This window comes from Nomascus leucogenys, chromosome 12 (assembly GCF_006542625.1).
Source record: "Nomascus leucogenys isolate Asia chromosome 12, Asia_NLE_v1, whole genome shotgun sequence".
NCBI lineage: Eukaryota > Metazoa > Chordata > Mammalia > Primates > Hylobatidae > Nomascus > Nomascus leucogenys.
Genome location: NC_044392.1, coordinates 95,154,101 through 95,173,897, shown reverse-complemented (window position 1 = coordinate 95,173,897; position 19,797 = coordinate 95,154,101). Strand labels below are relative to the sequence as shown.

Here is a 19,797-nt window from a genome sequence, read left to right as displayed (position 1 = left end):
AAATTAAAAATAGGAATGAAAAAGTTTAAAAACTCCAAATATTAAAAGCTCTTCTGGGAAGTCTAATAAATACTAAGAGGAACAGAAAAAGAGAGCAGAGATACTGGACAGGGAGAGATTACCAAGAAATCATTGTAGAAAATTCCCTAAAACTGAAGACCATACATTTTCAGACTGAAAAGACTCACAAAATGTTTACTGCAATTAATGAAGAAAGATTCACACCAAAGTACATCTTAAAGATTTTGGAATACTGAGAATAAAGATCTCAAAACTTTATGAGAGAGATAAAGAGACTGACTGCATTCAAAAGGCAATAAATTTTAATTAAAATGTTAATTGCATTCAACTTCTCCAGGTTACCCTTGAAAGCTGAAAGACATATGAATAAGATCTAGAAAGATCTGAGAAAAAAATATAACTCTGTACCATGGTATTTATCTAACTAGTATAAGGGTAAGGTAGAAAAATATATTTGTGTGTATGTGTATATATATGTATATTTATGTAAAACCTGATAATGCAAAAGCTTAAAAATTGACCTTCTCTGCTTCCTCTTTCAAATGGCCACTGGAGAATATGCCACCAAAATACATATATAAACTAAGAAACAGGAAAACATTGCTGAAGGAAACATGGCATCTGACACAGGAGAGGAGAGAGGTGAATGCTGAATGATATGTGAAAATGATGGGAGAAGGGAAGGCATGCCCAGGCTGATAAATGACCCAGGGGTAGATCATCTAGACAGCATCAAGGCTACAGAGCCTTGGGAAGGATATCTCCAAGACAACAAACTGGCTGATAGAGAAGCTTACATGTTTGAATGTTTTGAAAAGAGATTTATAATTCTGTCAAAGATTTTGGAGACAAATTAACAATGGATAAATAGAAATTTAAGCAAGTGAAAATAAAGGAATTTATTAACACCAGGGAAATGATTGAGCTCCATGATTCAGTTGTGAATAACACACCAATTTATAGTATTATAAACACTGAAAACTGATTGAACCAAAAATTGGAGGTAAGCATGAGCGGATGGATAGTTGAGGGAGCGTGTGTATCACAGCAGATGTGTGTAAGAAAACTAAATCTGAGTCTTCCATAGATGGAAGTCAGCAGATTACATCTACTTTTTAGAAGCTTAAGATAAGAGGAGTTATTAATTTTTGGTTTTTTGGTTGAAGATGATACAGTACCAAAGGGGAATGGTTTTTTTTTTTATAAGGTGGAGACTTCAGTCTTTTTATTAGCTGAGACACTGACACCAATATGGAGAGATCCAGGAAAGATAAGATGGTGGATGGAGCACAATTTCTTGCGAAGTAGATTGGGATGGATGTAGTGGGCCAAAATGGCCAGGAGTATCATAGCTTTTGAGAGCATGGACTCTGGAGGAAGGCTGCAGGGGCTTGAAACCTTTTTCTACCAGTTAATTGTTGAGTGACCATGAGCAAATTATTTAATCTCACAGGCTCAGTTTCCTCATCTATAAAATGGTAATAATAATATGTACCTCATATGGCTTTTGTAAGCATTAAATGAGTTTATTTTTTTAAGTAAAAAACTTAGAATACTGCCTGGTTTCTAACATGAGCATTATGTAATTATTGATTGCTATGATAATTGTTAATACTACTATAATTACTGCTACTATTCTTCTAAGGTACTGTAGAATTACGTATTAGTCGAATCACAGATAAATTATCAGGGAATCAGGACACTGAAGATATTACTTATGAGATAGTTTTTATTTTCTCAGGGGAAAAAATGGGAGCAAAATTTCATTCTCAGAGCGAGGGAACCAGAGACTAAGTAGGTATATTGTCAGAGAAGAGTGGTGAAATTTCATAGCAGTCATTACTTTGAATGGAAAATATATTTGAGCAGAAAGGCAGATAAAAGCAATTAAGTTTTCCCAGGAATTACCGTGAAGAATATTTGTTTAAATACGCGTTTTGTTTTGTGTCTTTGTCAAACAGGGATTGGTGAAGTGGGTTGTTCTTGGCAACTCTTTAGCTGCCAAAGAATTCCACTGATAAAAAACAGAAAAACCATCAGATCATGTAAAAGAACAGTGTTTGGCTTCTAGTATTAAAAACGTCTTTTGCATTTAGCGTCTAAAAAAGAGGTTTAAGTTTGGTTTCCAGTCTTAAGCAATTTCACACCTTCTTTTTCCCTCAACATAGTGCTTACCATTATTTAAGTTTGAGCTATTATTTACCTGCACTTTTTATACATTTAGTTTTTGTCTACCTTTGATGTTTTTACTTAACAGTGGCATGTTTGTATTGTGTGTAAGCAAATATACTCTTTTTGTTTATAAAGCCCCTTTTCCTCCCATAATAATGCAAATATAATTGCTCAACTTCAAGGTACTTCAAATGGAACTTCGAAAGTACTTGAATCATGTACTAGAACTGAAATTCTGTTGAAAGTTTAAGATAACATCAATTGTGAAATGGTAGCAAATAACCTGTGATTTTGAGTTGCCCCCATTCATTTTTAACTAAAATAGCTAAATAGGTGGTTAGTTCTAATCATGCTTTTTATTGTATAGCTTTAATTATATATGAGTCTGAAAAATGATTTAGAATAAAAAATAAAAGAGTAAAATGGTCTCCACCAATTTCTTTATGAAACATTGTAAATGTTGCTATAATTTTCTTTTAATCAACACCAGAATCCCTTCAAATATTATTTTAAATGACAAGTATTAATGAAACACCTCACTTATTACACATTTATTTCTCTGATTGTGATACTTTTTAATAACTCATTCTTCGAAACCATGGATATTTCCAAAATAAACAGTGTACTTATAAATAAAACTAAAATATTGCTTAATTCCAGAGAATCAAATTAATAAATTCTTTGGTATTAATTAGAATGTTTAAAGAGCTGTGAAACTACAAAAATATTTTATATAAAAATTAGTTAAAACTACTTCACTCTTAATTTCAAATCTGTATTTTTAAACTCAAGAACTCAGATAATTTAAGTGACACAACAAAGAGTCCAGTTCTCTGACTATATCACAATCATAGACAACAACTACCAGAAAAACAGCTTACCTTTCGATGACTTAACGTAAATATTATTTTTTCAAGTTCATATAATGTGGGTGGGTTTGAGCTCATTGAGACTGAAATTACTGGAGATATGACTCTTTCCTCCTCTTCAGAATTATCATAATTTTGAGGCTTCAATAAGAAGTTGTCAGATGATGAGAGCAAAGGACCAATACTCTTATAATATAAAAATGCAACTGCAACATTGCCTATCAATCAAATAAGTATATTTAGTGAAATTATTATAAAACAAAGTGTATTTAGACTCTTAAGATAAACATAAAAATTGAATAGACAAACATTTTACATGAGGAATTTATACAAATCCCCAGATTCTGAAATATAGACCACAATAAGCCCATGCCTGCATTATTAAACCATAGTAAGACATATTCTCTGACCTCAAAGAATTCAAAGATAATTATGAACTGTGTAGCACCCCCTTTGTACAAACTATTTTTAGAAGAAAAATAGTGCTAGATAAATTTACACCAAAATCTTGACCAAGAACCAGAGTGTGAAGTGTATTCACTTGAATAATAGAGTTTCAAGTTATTATGTCCTTGTATAAATATATGAACTTAGGAGGTATTGGGAGGAAATTATCACAGGCTGATAGAATCAAGAAAATTTAGAGATGAAGGAGTTGTAACATGCCACTGAGTTCAAACTTATGCCCACTAAAATGGTTTCTATTTAATATTGATAACATGTAATTATGCAGTGTCAGGGTAGAAAATTTATTTGCTTGAGAGATGGCCATTTATCCATGTCCCCTGAAACTCCCCAAATGCAGTGCACCAGCGTATAACCAAATAGCACAAAATCATAAATACAAATATTAATATCATCAAATACAAAGGACTGTAATAACAAAACTGGAAACCTCCACATCACATGAATAAATAGAATTATTTGGCTATGACTGTGTGAGCTAGAAGTTGCCAAAGTGTATTGCTGTTTACGTTTTCTCTCTTAATCTAAAAAGGCACCTCAAGAGACATTAAGAGTCTTGCTAAACCCAGATACATTACATAAAGGATTTTCCTCAAGTGCCATCTTACAAAACTTATATTAAAGACCAAGTATGATATTGTTGGGCCAGTGAAATTATGATTCCAAAAGATGACAACTATCCCAGCCTTTGCTATAAACAGACGAGGGCCTGAGGCAGGACTTGGATACCTGTTAGGTCAATATGACCAGGCCCAGTTGATGAACCATGTCATGGGACAGTGGCATCTCAGGAGTTGTAGTAGAAGATGGTTCAAAATCAAATGATGAATCGAAAATACAAGATGGATTTTTAAAATCTACTAGTTATTGCTTTCCTTTGTGAAGAAAAATATTTATTTAACATCAATTTTTGACTTCTGATAAGGGGTGCCACAGAGAATCCTCCAAAATATCTTCTCACCTCCTTTACAAATATATTATCTCAGTATTTATTTGTCCATTCCCAGGGTTTTGAACTTCTTCAATTCCTATGATTTCTCACTAATTCGAGGCTTGATCTAGCTTTGAATTTTCTTACCAAACCTGTACCTTTTATTAAAAATCAGGAGTTCATTCACTAATAAAGGGTATAAAAACTTTGAATAACTTGAAAAGAGTAGATCATTTCCTAATAAATCATCATCCATCCTTCCTAGTTTTTCTTCTTTACAGTGCTTACTTTAGTCTTTACTTTAGCTCTAAGATCGTTCCTGTATTTGTTAACATTCCCATACGTTTGCCAGGAACCAGACCTAGCCTTCAACTTAATTGATAGAACATACATCAGAGCATTTACACAGTGCAAATAACTATGCTAAGTTCTGGAGATTTTACTTTAGAATTAATATCTATATATATTTGTTTAAAAATTCCCATTCAGTAGGTCTTCTTCCTTATTCCTATTTTGTTTTGTTGCTTCTAACTCTTTTGAATGAAATTAATAGTTTTTTTATTACAGTGGTCCAAGTATAAGGTGCCTTCCAAACTATTAGAAAACTACTGGGGTGACAGGAGTTATGATTTTTCCTTATGTTAAATTCCCAAATCAATTTTACCCACATACGCTATGAAATGAACTCCTTAGAGAATCATTGCTCTCAAACTGCTTTATTGCTACTTTAACTTGAGAATAACTAAAACCACTTCTCAATAGAGCTTCATATGCTGCTCTATTTTTTCACCTAAATGTTGATTTCGTAAGTAATTTGAAAATAAATATGTGAAATCTCTTAATAAAAGTAGATTATCTTTTTATCAAAAAACCATAGATCAGTGCATTGAATCTTGTTCTGTTCATTCTCAACCCTTCCTCCTTACTCTTCTAAAATTCAGTCTATAAAAAATATATATATTTAAAAATCCAGGGGCCAGGCACAGTGGTTCAGGTCTGTAATCCCAACACTTTGGGAGGCTGAGGTGGGAGGATCACTTGAGGCAGGAGTTCGAGACCAGCCTGGGCAATACGGCAAAACCATGTCTCTACAAAAAATAGAATAATTAGCTGGGCATGGTGGCATGTTTCTTTGGTCCCAGCTACTTGGGAGATTCAGGTGGAAGGATCACTGGAGCCCTGGGAGGTCAAGACTGCAGTGAGCCATGATCATGTCACTGTACTTCAGCCTGGGCAACAGGGTGAGGCCTTGTCTCAAAAAAGAAAAATAAAATCCACTTGTGCTGCATAGACCTCCTTTATTTTCCTACCAATGGTACTGTTTATGTTTTAAAGAATGCATGTGTTTTATTAACTAATTTTTTCAATAAATTAATAAATACATGCAGACATCATTGAGGGGGTTTATCAATATGTTAGATTTGTCCTTATGTTTAAGATACAACCTTGAGAAAAACAGATTTTCTTACTCTCCTTTATTGAGAGCTAATATTACTGTCCCTTTCAAACGTCACTTTGTACATGGGATCATTAAATATAACAAAGCTACCATACAATCAGACAAAATTTCTTCAGGATATTAACTCCATGACAATTTCATCATCTGCCACTATAATCGGTATTTTCAATGTCTTTTTTCCAACTTCCAAACAGTACCCAAATTGTCTTTGAAATTTCGACAGTTTAACACATTCTTTGGATTTGTTCCTAAATACAAAATGTATGCTTGGTTAATTAGAATATGGTATAATAGAGTAAAAACCAATGGTTCAATGGCAGTATGACTTAGTTATTTTTGCTTCACTAATGGCTATTTCCCACTAGAACATGACAAGAAAGAATAGAGGATATGAAAACACTTCTTTTTATGAAATAGTGTCTCTCCATGAGACCATATGTGTTGCAGTATACAGTTTCCATTTGAATTTTACTATTTTTTTGTTGTTGTTCTCATATAGGTAAAAATATATTGCCTAGAGAAAATAGGAAATATTATTATTATTTTCTTTGCAAAAATTTTATAATTCCTATTTTCTCAAGGTAATATATTTTTACCTATATGAGAACAACAACAAAATTCTACTATCAGCAGGGTTTTTTTCTAAATGCGTTGCACTAAGATAACAGGTAAATGATTAAATTGAAATAGTAACTACTTACTTACTAGTTAGGTACCAAGGAAAAGCTGATTTTTTTTTTTGTGTATGTGATGGATTCTTGCTCTGTCACCCAGGCTGGAGTGCAGTGGTGCGATCTCAGCTCACTGCAAACTTCACCTCTCCGGTTCAAGCAATTCTCTGCCTCAGCCTCCTGAATAGCTAGGATTACAGGCACCCACCACCAGGCCTGGCTAATTTTTGTATTTTTAGTAGAGATGGGGTTTCACCATCCTGGCCAGGCTGGTCTTGAACTCCTGATCTCATGATCCACCTGCTTTGGCCTCACAAAGTGTTGGGATTACAGGCATTAGCCACTGCGCCCGGCCTGGAAAAGCTGATTTCTTTTTAGGAGAATCAGGTTTTAGTGGTTCTGTACTGTCTGCTGATGGACATGGAACAAATCTATTAAGTTTGCACATTAGTTACATCATCCATATAAGAAAGATATTCAGTTATTTAATCATTAATTTGCTTGCTAGTACCAGAATTGAATCAACATTGAATTTTGATACAATTTTTAAAAAGGGTTTTTTAGTTGAAGAGTTTACTATACAAAGACTAAGAAAAATACAAATTATAAGAGAAATCTAAGCCTAAGAAACTTACTTTATCCCCAACCTAGCAAGACAGGCCAACATGCAAATTCAGCAAATACAGAGAGCACCACTAAGATACTCCACGAGAAGATCAACCCCAAGACACATAATCAGATTCTCCAAGGCCAAAATTAAGGAAAAGATGTTAAGGGCAGCCAAACAGAGAGGGCAGGCCACCTACAAAGGGAAGCTCATCAGACTAAGAATGGACCTCTCAGCAGAAACTCTACAAGTCAGAAGAGATTGGGGGCCAATATTCAACATTCTTTAAGAATTTTCAACCCAGAGTTTCATATCCAGCCAAAATAAGCTTCACCAGCGAAGGAGAAATAAAATCCTTTCTAGACAAGCAAATGCTGAGGGATTTCGTCACCAGCAGTCCTGTCTTGCAAAAGCTCCTGAAAGAAGCACTGAATATGGAAAGGAAAAACCGGTTCCAGACACTGCAAAAACACACCAAAATATAAAGACCAATGACACTATGAAGAAACCTCATCAACTAGTGTGCAAAATAACCAGATAACATCATGATGACAGGATCAAATTCATACATAACAATACTAACCTTAAGTATAAGTAGGCTAAATGCCCTAATTTAAAGACAGACTGGCAAATTGGATAGAGTCAAGACTCATCGGTGTGCTATATTCAGGAGACCCATATCATGTGCAAAGACACACATAGGCTCAAAATAAAGGGATGGAGGAAAATTAACCAAGCAAATGGAAAGAAAAAAAAAAGCAGGAGTTGGCAATCCTACTCTCCAACAAAACAGACTTTAAACCAACAAATATCAAAACAGACAAAGAAGGGCATTACATAATGGTAAAGGGATCAATTCAACCAGAAGAGCTAATTATCCTAAATATATATGCACCCAATACAGGAGCCAGATTCATAAAACAAGTTGTTAGAGACCTACAAAGAGACTTAGACTCCCATCCAATAATAGTGGGAGACTTTGACGTCCCACTGTCCATATTAGACAGATCAACTAGACAGAAAATAAACAAGGATAATCAGGACTAGAACTCAGTTCCGGATGAAGTGGACCTAATAAACATTTACAGAACTCTTATCCCCAAATCAACAGAATATGCATTCTTCTCAGTGCCACATGGCACTTATTCTAAAATCGACTACATAATTGGAAGTAAAACACTCCTCAGCAAATGCAAAAGAACTGAAATCATAACAGTCTCTCAGATTACAGTACATTCAAATTAGAACTCAGGAATAAGAAACTCACTCAAAACCATACACTTACATGGAAGTTGAACAACCTGCTCCTGAATGAATCCTGGGTAAATAATGAAATTAAGGCAGAAATGAAGAAGTTCTTTGAAACCAATGAGAACAAAGAGACAAGGTACCAGAATCTCTGGGACACAGTTGAAGCAGTATTAAGAGGGAAATTTATAGCACTAAATACCCACAATAGAAAGCTAGAAAAATCTCAAATCAACACCCTAACATCACAATTAAAAGAGCTAGAGAAGCAAGAGCAAATTAATCCAAAAGCTAGCAGAAGGCAAGAAATAACTAAGATCAGAGCAGAGTTGAGGGAGATAGAGACAGGAAAACCCCTCCAAAAAAAAAAAAAAAAAAAAAAAAAAACAATGAATCCAGAAGCTGGTTAAAACAGAATTGACAAAATAGACCACAAGCTAGGCTAATAAAGAAAAAAAGAGAGAAGAACCAAATAGGCACAATAAAAATGATAAGGGGGATAGCACCACTGACCTCACAGAAATACAAACTACCATCAGAGAATACTATAAACATCTTTATGCAAAAAAACTAGAATATCTAGAAAAAATGGATAAATTCCTGGGCACATACAACTTCCCAAGACTAAACCAAGAAAGAGTCGAATCCCTGAATAGACCAATAACAAGTTCTGAAGTTGAAGCAGTAATTAGTAACCTCCCAAACAAAAAAAGCCCAGAGCCAGACGGATTCACAGCCTCTGGAATTCTACCAGAGGTACAAAGAACAGCTGGTATTATTCCTTCTGAAACTATTCCAAAAAACTGAGGAGGAGGGACTCCTCCCTAACTCATTTTATGAAGCCAGCCATCATCCTGATACCAAAACCTGGCAGAGACACAACAATAAAAGAAAACTTCAGGCCAATATCCCTGATGAACATTGATGCAAAAATCCTCAATAAAATACTGGCAAAATGAATCCAGCAGCACATCAAAAAACTTATCCACCACAGTCAGGTCCGCTTCATCCCTGGGATGCAAGGCTGGTTCAACATACACAAATCAATAAACGTAATCCATCACATAAACAGAACCCAAGACAAAAACCACATGATCATCTCAATAGATGCAGAAAAGGCCTTTGATAAAATTCAGCATCCCTTCATGTTAAAAATTATCAATAAACTCGATACTGATGAAACATATCTTAAAATCATAAGAGCTATTTACGACAAACCCACAGCCAATATCATATTGAATGGGCAAAAGCTGGAAGCATTCCCTTTGAAAACTGGTACAAGATAAGGATGTCCTCTTTCACCACTCCTATTCAGCATAGTATTGGGAGTTCTGGCCAGGGCAATCAGGCAAGATAAAGAAATAGAGGGTATTCAAATAGGAAGAGAGGAAGTCAAATGGTCTCTGTTTGCAGATGACATGATTGCTTTTTTAGAAAACCCCATCATCTCAGGCTCAAAACTCCTTGAGCTGATAAGCAACTTCAGCAAAGTCTCACAATACAAAATCAATGTGCGAAAATCACAAGCATTCTTTTACACCAACAATAGACAAGCAGACAGCCAAACCATGAATGAACTCCCATTCACAATTGCTACAAAGAGAACAAAATACCTAGGAATACAGCTAACAAGGGATGTGAAGGACCTCTTCAAGGAGAAGTACAAATCACTGCTCAAGGAAATAAGAGAGGACACAAACAAATGGAAAAATAGTCCATGTTCATGGATAGGAAGAATCAATATTGTGAAAATGGCCATACTGCCCAAAGTAATTTATAGATTCGTGCTATTCAAACTACCATTGACTATTTCACAGAATTAGAAAAAAAATACTTTAAATTTCATATGGAATCAAAGAAGACCCCATACAGCCCAGACAATCCTAAGCAAAAAGAACAAAGTTGGAGGCATCACACTACCTGACTTCAAACTATACTGCAAGGCTACAGTAACCAAAACAGCATGGTACTGGTACCAAAAAGAACAGAGACCTCAGAAATAACACCACACATCTACAACCATCTGATCTTCGACAAACCTGACAAAAACAAGCAAACGGGAAAGGATCTCTTATTCAATAAATGGTGCTGGTAAAACTGGCTAGCCATATTCAGAAAACTGAAATGGGACCCCTTCCTTACACCACAGACAAAAATTAACTCAAGATGGATTAAAGACTTAAATGTAAAACCCCAAACCATAAAAATCCTAGAAGAAAATCTAGGTAATACCATTTGGGACATAGGCATGGACAAAAACTTCATGACAAAAACACCAAAAACGGTTGCAACAAAAGCCAAAATTGACAAATGAGATCTAATTAAACTAAAGAGCTTCTGCACAGCCAAAGAAGTTATCATCAAAGTGAACAGGAAACCTACAGAATGGGAGAAAATTTTCACAATCTATCTATCTGACAAAGGTCTAATACCCAGCATCTATTAGGAACTTAAACAAATTTACAAGAAAAAAATCAAGCAACTCCATCAAAAAGTGGGCAAAGGATATGAACAGACACTTCTCAAAAGAAGACATTTATGCAGGCAACAAACATGAAAAAAAAGCCCGACATTACTGATCACTAGGGAAATGCAAATCAAAACCACAAGGAGATATCATCTCATGCCAGTCAGAATGGTGATTATTAAAAAGTCAAGAAACAATAGATGCTGGCAAGGCTGTGGAGAAATAGGAATGCTTTAACACTGTTAGTGGGAATGTAAATTAGTTCAACCATTGTGGAAGACAGTGGTGATTCCTCAAGGATCTAAAACCAGAGACACCCCATTTGAACCCACAATCCCATTACTGGGTATATACCCAAAGGATTATAAATCATTCTACTATAAAGACACATGCACACGTATGTTTATTGCAGCACTATTTACAATAGCAAATTTATGGAACCAACCCAAATGCCCATCAATGATAGACTGGATAAAGAAAATGTAGTACATATATACCACGAAAAACTATGCAGCCATAAAAAGGAATGAGATCATGTCTTTGCAGGGACTTTGATGAGAGCTGGAAGCCATCATCCTCAGCAAACTAACACAGGAACAGAAAATTAACAGCTCATGTTCTCACTCACAAGTGGGAGTTGAACAATGAAAACACATGGACACAGGGAGGGGAACATCACACACCAGGGCCTGCTGGGGGGTGGGTAAAGAGGGGAGGGAACTTAGAGGACGGGTCAATAGCTGAGGCAAACCACCACGACACACGTATAACTGTGTAACAAACCTGCATGTTGTGCACGTTTCCCAGAGCTAAAGCAAAATTTAAAAAAAAACAAACCTACTTTTAAAAAATCTCTATTTTTCTTCCTCACACAATCACAAATTTTGTCTCATGATGAAGAATATGATGGATTATTGAGGAAGAAATATTAAAGGAACTGCAAATATAGTGACTTTGCTGTATAAGGAGTAGTAAAATCAGAGCTCTTCTGTATATTTTCATTAGAATCTCAACAAGTTCAGAGAGTAACAAAAGTTGGAGGTAAGACAAGGACCCAGATATTGTCAGCCAAAATCCTCCCCAGGTATTTATATCAGAATGGAAATCTCAAGTAAGAATATGGATATTCTGTATACTGTACATACATCAAATGTTTTTATAGGAAACCACACATGTTACATGTACATATGACATAATCAAATGCATGATAAGTATTTACTGCAAATTCATTGACATATTGTCTGTTAGATTGTTAAAGTCCTACCATTTGAATCATATGCAGCTTTTCTCTTTGGAAATATATTTATGTAATCTCCGTCCACATTCATATGAGGATGAACATGTTTCATTTTATATGAATCAAAAAAGAAAACTTTGAGAGCTGAAACAAAACCATGAAAATAAAAAAAACTTGAAATTAGTTTAATCAATATATATCATAAATATATTAGCTTAGAGACAATTTCATCCATCATTATTGTGTTTTAAATTATTTATAGCAGGTAGAGTGAACATATTCTTAACGTGTTTGGACAATGTAATATATATGTTAAAAATCTGACTCAAGTTTTACTTTTTTAATTTCACTATGGCACTCATAGTTTAACTTTTTTTGAATTAAATAAAATATAATATGTGTATGTAACCAAGGGAGGTATAAAATTATAATTACTAAAGCAAAGATAACCAACTACAATGTCTTACAGAATAGTGTCTATAACTTACTAATGAGTGATTTAATTAAACGTTTGAGTGATAATTCCTTTGACCTGCTGTATTATCGCCATTTTCATGCAGAAACATTATAAAAATATAGAGCACCTATATATTAGTCATAATGCTTGAAACTTTGATTTAGAGTAAACGATGAATCCTGATGAGATTTTTGTAAATCTGCTGTTGCACAGCAGAATGCCAACCAGAAAATGCAATAAAGATGTATGCAGTGATTATTTCAGCAAACTTACCTTGCTTCCTCAGAAAAACTTTATAGGGATCCTCAATTTGATACAAGATTCTGAATATTTTAAGTATGAATTTGCATGAAGCAGGAAACATTCTAATTTGCTATGTTGATTGCTTTATATTATGAACATGCAAAGGATTCCTAAATAGAAGTTTAAATGTGTTATATCCGGCTAGGCATGGTGGCTCATGCCTGTAATCCCAGCACTTTAGGAGACCGAGGCAAGTGGACGGCTTGAGGCCAGGGGTTCGAGACCAGCCTGGCCAACATGGTGAAACCCCATCTCTACCAAAAGAACAACAATTAGCCAGGTGTGCTGGCACACACCTGTAATCCCAGCAAGTCGGGAGGCTGAGGCAGGAGAATTGCTTGAAACCAGAAGGTGGAGGTTGCAGTGAGCTGAGATTGCACCACCGCACTCCAGCCTGGGTGACAGAGCCAGACTTTGTCTTCAAACAAACGAACAAACAAACTAAATCCAAAAGATCATTGGTCAAGGTAGACCCTAACAAGTCATGAGATGACAGACTCAAAATGCCAAGGGAGTAATGTACTCTGACCATCTAATGGCTATACAGTTCAGGAATCAGAAAAGGCGGATATGATAGGAAGGAGACAACACTTGTGGATTTATCCTTTTTACTAGTACTTTATTCACAGTGCTCTTGCAATATGCATCACCATTCATTTCTACACTGATAAAACTACTTTCAATGTAATCAATACTAGTTTCAACACCATGCCTCCTAACCCCCACCCAAAACTTTGAAAATGGCTTATTTGGAAAACACGATTACTTTTAAATGGACCCTTGTTTCTTACCTATATCCGTTGAATTTGTATCAAACTCTGTGGTCTTTTGGAAGCTCTGGGATATCCTTAAAGTTGCTTGTTCAACAGTGTGCATGAGTTTTGTAAGATGTGTTCTCCTATGATTCACAGATAACTTGTTCCAAACTACAAAAGTATCCCTTTGAACAAAATTATTCACGGTTTTTACAAATTCCTATTGAAAAAAAAGTATGTCTTTTAGAAATGTTAGAATCCTACACTATTCACAGATGAAAGGAAAAATTCAAAGCTCAATTATATTAAGAGTTAAAGCTGAACATACTTACAGTAAGAGTTGAATTAGAAAGGGTGTCCTTGGCTGAGATAGTGTTGTTCTCGTAACCTAGTAATGAAGATGATTCAGCTAATATTTCTATATAGGTAATTATATCTGTTGGTGAAAGATCTGTCACAGAATTTCTATAGACTTCTTGTAGCAAAGCCACAGGTTCTTTTATGGGTCTGATCTGAGAAAAAATGAGTTCCAGAAAAAGGAAACTAAATTAGTTCTACTGGAGTTTTACAAGAATAAAACTTATATGTTAAATTTACTCTGAGATTGGTTTCCTTGGTCTACACATAAATAATATCGAACTAATAAACATAAACCATAACATGCATCATTGAAACCTGAATTTATTTACAAGAGATTAGCAAATAACTTAAAAGCCTAGACTTGACTTTAGAAAAGAAACAGAGCAGGTTTGAATTACTAATTTTTTAAAAAATGAGCTTTCAAAATAACTTCCTATTCTTCAGTATAGAATTATATCCTAGCCAATGAATCTATCTTAATACTTAAACTTCTTATTACTTATAAATATTGATATCCTAAGCAATAAATAATAATACTTTAAATTAGATTTTAATCAACAAAAGAAAATTCTTTACAATGTGATTAAATGAAAATTTGCTTTAAACTGATAGTTGATTACTCATGTTGAGATTCACATTTTCAATCATATGACAATTATGTTATAAATCACCTACTTTATTTGCTCTTTGAATGTTCCCTTTGAAGTACCAAATCTAGGTGCATTCAATTATGTCTACTTAGAATGGGGGAATGGGTCTAGAGTCAAAGTATCTCTTTACTATTTTTTAATCAACTTTTTTTTACATAAAAAGAATTTTCCAACATGGAATAATGAAAATGTAGCATATGAAATATGTAAAAAGCCTCTTGAATAATTTGAGGATTTTCAAATTAACCCTATCTTTGATGCAAACATGATGCTTAGATCTCAATATGTAAACGTTTTCAACTCTCCCTAAAGTTTGACTGCTGGTTACTCTTCTTGAAATGTGTGACATTGAAAGCATTTTAATTGAAACCAAAATGTCAAAATAAAATAAACTGTTAACTGTTCTACTTACTTTTGTTAAAGTTTTATTAATATTTGCAGCTATACAGACATTATCTAAATGGCAGTTTGCATTCACATTTTCTGTAAAAAAAGAAAATAGATTATACAGTCAGTTTTAAAAAGTGTTTTTCCTAAGCTGATCATATCAATCCCAATGATCTTGCTCACTTATTTAAATATTAAAAAGATATTTTCTCACACTTGAATTCCCTCTCCAGTTTTAGAATGTGCAATATTTTACGGAAAATGAAATAAAAGGGTTTTAAGGGCCAAGGAATGTTAGTTCCATAAAATTTTGATTAAATTAAAAAAATACGCTTTCATTTCTTTGTTCCATAGAAGATAAAGGAATGCAGGCACATTTCTTGGAAGATGTAGCTCTGTGATACTTCACAATTGTGTACTACATATTTTATATAGTTCTTTGATCATACATAAAATTTAATAATGTAATCTACATTGGCAGTAAGCGCCATCATTAGGTGTGAACTGTGATTTTCCTGTGGATGTCTGATAACCTTCTTTGCAGGAGCAGTTATACCCACCATTCACATTTTCACATACAGAATGATCACCACAGACAACTGACTCACTACACTCATCTCTATCTGGAAATATTAGTATTTTTTCAATACTAATATTTGAAAAAAATGTTTTAGTGTTCATATGCCTGCTATCTTGTTGAAAATAGTGTTACTTATGATTAGCGGTTTCATGTCAAATTTTACAAGAAAGCAAGAGAAATACTATCATTTAGACAATGGCAGAACAAACTTAGCTGCATATACTTTTTAACTTTAATTTCTCCAATCAATTTTGACAGAGTATTGAAAATATTATTCATGGGCCAAATCTCAAATTGCTTTCTGAATTGCATGATTAATCAACAAAGTCATTACAGTAATTTCCATCATTGATGATGTAACATTTAGTTCTAATTTAACAAAGACCCAATTCAAGAAACACATTTAAACTTATTCGTTTTCTAGTATTAAACTAAACTGATTTCAACAACTCTGTAATCTGGAGGATAAAAGAGTGATCCAATTTCTTTCCAAAGCTTCATTTTTGCATGTAAGTTAACCTAAAAAACTAAGATATAGCAGAACATGTGATTGAATTCCCTTAAAATTTTATCACAACTTATTACTTTTGTTCAGGTTATATTTTACTATGGTTCTTCATACACAATCATCATAAATAAAATAATACATTATAGAGAATTAAGTCTTACATTCTCAAAAGCCATGTATTGAGGTTGTAATAAAGGTGCTGGATTTTAAGCTTACATAGTTTATATTCTTAATTTAAAACTTTACTTACTACAGTGAAATATGCTTCACATTATAAGTACAATAAGTATAAATAATCTGCCACCAGAGAAAAAGATTCTAAGGAACTGAAGAGTCTAGATCACTACCTTGAATTAATGTAAAAATTTTTATGTTTCTACCCCAGGTCTGACATCTTAAAGATACTTTATATTAAATTAATAAATGAACATCTAACCTTAAATTTATAATGCAATTTATTTAAAACTAATAGGGTGGCATAATACTGTTTGCTGTGGAAAAAGGGTGTGTAACCAAAGTCTAATTTAAAATGTCATCTAGCTAGTTATCTTAAATGCAGCTGTTCCCAATTTCTCACTCAAAAATCAAACAAAGACCTAAACACATCCAAATTCACACCACCAAAACTGAAAACTGAAAACTGAAAGTGAGCCTCTTGCTAGATTCTTAAAGAAAGCTCCATTCACTAGAAAGGTGATGGTACTAGATTTAAGAGGTCAGCTAATAGCCCAGGCCTAAAAGGTTAGAACAGTTCTTGTTCTTCTGACAAGTCCATATATTCAAAATCCATACTACCCAGAAATCTGAGCACACCACTTCTAAAGAAACACAAATGCTCTTGCAGCACCCTCACCCCTCATCCTCTATTTCTAGGTGTATTCAGGAACTACCACTCCACAAAAATGAATGAACAGAAAATAAAGTAGGGGACAGGTAGTGTGACAAGTGACCTTGGGATATGGAGAACCATCAAGGAAAGCATTCTAGGCTGGGCTAAAGACAGAAGCACTCAGATGGTAGTGCAGACTAGGGTTGTCACTTGCCATGGAATCAATGAAGTGAGAAAACTATATAGGACTAAAGCAAAGATGAGTCTTTTTTGGAGTAGAACTGTTGAAGTATGAAATGTTATACTACAACTGGGAAAACACCCCAATGAAAGTGTGAACAGACCCATGAAGTATCATAAACAACACCAAAAAAAATTTATTTCATGAGCAAGAAAACTACTATGTTCTTTGAATATCCTTGTTTTGTAGTTGAGATGCCTTCTATGGGTAACAGTAAGCAAGGTGGTGATTTCTCTCAATTTCAAACGCTTTTTTTTTTTTTTAAATGTGCAACATTCTTAGAAACTTCATTCCAAACCCAATCTCTGAGAAACATAAAAATCTTGGCTCCATGAACTCAATTTCCATCCTCCTTCTTGCACTTTGAACTTAAATGTCCAGTGAAACTGGCTTGGCTACAGTGAATGTGCCTGTCATTTTGCAGCAAGATCCACACTAATTTCTCTTGCAATCTCTTGCAGGTTCAAATGGCTAAAACCTACAGTTTCCTCTTTCCTGCAGGAAAAGTCTCTGGGATTGCTAATTAGAAGATCTAAATTCAAATCCCGACTATAACACTCATGAGCTGTGCGATGACCTTGGGTAATATCTTAAAAAGACACCTTCTAGGCCTGGCGCAGTGGCTCACGCCTGTAATCCCAGCAATTTGGGAGGCCAATGTGGGCGGATCACGAGGTCAGGAGATCGAGACCATCCTGGCTAACATGGTGACACCCCGTCTCTACTAAAAATACAAAAAAATTAGCCAGGCACGGTGGCCAACCTAGTCAGGAGGCTGAGGCAGGAGAATGGCATGAACCCGTGAGGCAGACCTTGCAGTGAGCCGAGATCATGCCCTGCACTCCAGCCTGGGCGACAGAGCAAGACTCCGTCTCAAAAAAATAAAAAAATAAAAAATAAAAGACACCTTCTATTCCAAAAGAGTTCTACTCATGAACAAATAAGAAAATGTATGGGAAGGTGGAATAGTGCCTCGGATATAGTTGCCACCTGATACTGTAACTGGAAAATCAGGACTGGTGATTCTACTCATATTGCATATTTTCCTAATAGCAGGAGCCTTGTGACTAAGTGTGTTTGAAGATACAGATAAATAAAGAGTGTTTTCTTCTAGGTTACCATGTCTCGGTAATCTCCAAATCTATTAAAAAAGAAACCTCTTTCCTGTTTTAATTAAAGCTAAATGTCTGTTAGGGAATTATTTAAGTCAGGCTAGATTTGATAGAACTGATTTACTGATTGGCCCACTTTCCTCACTACCAACTTATTTGATTTTAAACTAATAATTTGATATCGCTAAATGCAAGCATATCATTAACAACCTTAACTCATTTGCAATGTTTTTATTAATAGGTGATGCTTGGCTGGGCATAGTGGCTCACACCTGTAATCCCAGCATTTTAGGAGGCTGAGACAGCAGAATCACTTGATTCCAGGAGTTTGAGACCAGGCTGAGCAACATAGCAAGACCCTGTCTCTACTAAAAAAAATTTAAAAATTAGTCAGATAAGGTGGTGTGTAGTGTAGTCCCAGCTATTTGGGAAGCCGATACAGAAAGATCACTAGAGCCCAGGAGTTCCAGGCTGCAGTGAGCCATAACTGCACCACTGCACTCCAGCCTGGGTAACATAGTGAGACCTCAGCTCAAAAATAATGACAATAATAATAATGATAATAATAACGTTATGTTTGTTTTCATGTGTATAATTAGCCAATCCAGCAATATTTCATCATAATCTTCTTTCAAAACATGATCATACGATGGTTATGATTCTTATAATTATGATCAATAATACAGTTTTCTAATGTGTAACTCACAGACTGCCAAAGAAAGATAAAATGTTTAATTACAGTAAATTATTTTCAGAGACAAAATTTAATGTTATTCAAAGCTAGAAAAAAAAATCTACAATTATCATCGAGTACTCCAGGCAGTAGGACATTACAAGCCGTAAACAATGCTCTAAAATACAGGGTGAAATTGAAGGAATTCATGGCTTCTATTAATTTGGTTTTAGGAGATTAACTTTACTATTGGATGCCTCAGCTTCCCCTTGTGAAATTCTTGTGTGTAACTAGGTTTCTCAGGAGCTGGACTTCTGAAGTTCTGTTTTACTGTGATTCAAAGAGGAGGAAAAATACGTGCAGTGCTAAATCCCACCCATTCGCTTTCTGCAGCAAAATGACCTTATGTGTCAAAAATAGTATTTGAATATGGACTAAAGGTAAAGAATTTTGCTTGGGTTATTTCTTGCCCTATATCAAAGTCTTCCATTTTTTATTCATAGAGATTTTAATGACTATAATTACCAGAAATGTCAAATTTAAGGATAAGCTAAAATTTCAAATCCGAAGCAATACACTGTAAGGTGATATACTAATGCAAAAGGGAGTAGATTTATGTTTCTCTGTTCAAATTCCCTGAGGATTATGATATTGTGCAATGAAAATTACTGCAGGACTGAAATAAAAAGAAATAGCTGCACTGCTTCTCAAAAAAGCTTAATCCTTAAAGACGATAAAAATTGATGAGAAATAACATTTTTCTAGAGAATGAGTTTTTCACTGAATAATCCATCA

At 34.5% G+C, this 19,797-nt stretch overlaps 1 protein-coding gene across 3 annotated transcripts in view; it reads right to left on the bottom strand.

Annotated features, from left to right (window-relative positions):
• Positions 1–19,797, bottom strand: part of ADGRL4 (adhesion G protein-coupled receptor L4) — a 149,770-nt gene that overhangs the window by 33,037 nt on the left and 96,936 nt on the right. For all 3 annotated transcript variants that reach the window (XM_030825141.1, XM_003260239.4, XM_030825140.1), the window contains exons 4-8: positions 15,085–15,155; positions 13,995–14,174; positions 13,699–13,882; positions 12,175–12,291; positions 3,075–3,280 (exon numbers count right to left, since the gene is read on the bottom strand). In XM_030825141.1, coding sequence (XP_030681001.1) covers positions 3,075–3,280; positions 12,175–12,291; positions 13,699–13,882; positions 13,995–14,174; positions 15,085–15,155 — 758 coding nt within the window. The remainder of the gene's footprint in view (positions 1–3,074; positions 3,281–12,174; positions 12,292–13,698; positions 13,883–13,994; positions 14,175–15,084; positions 15,156–19,797) is intronic.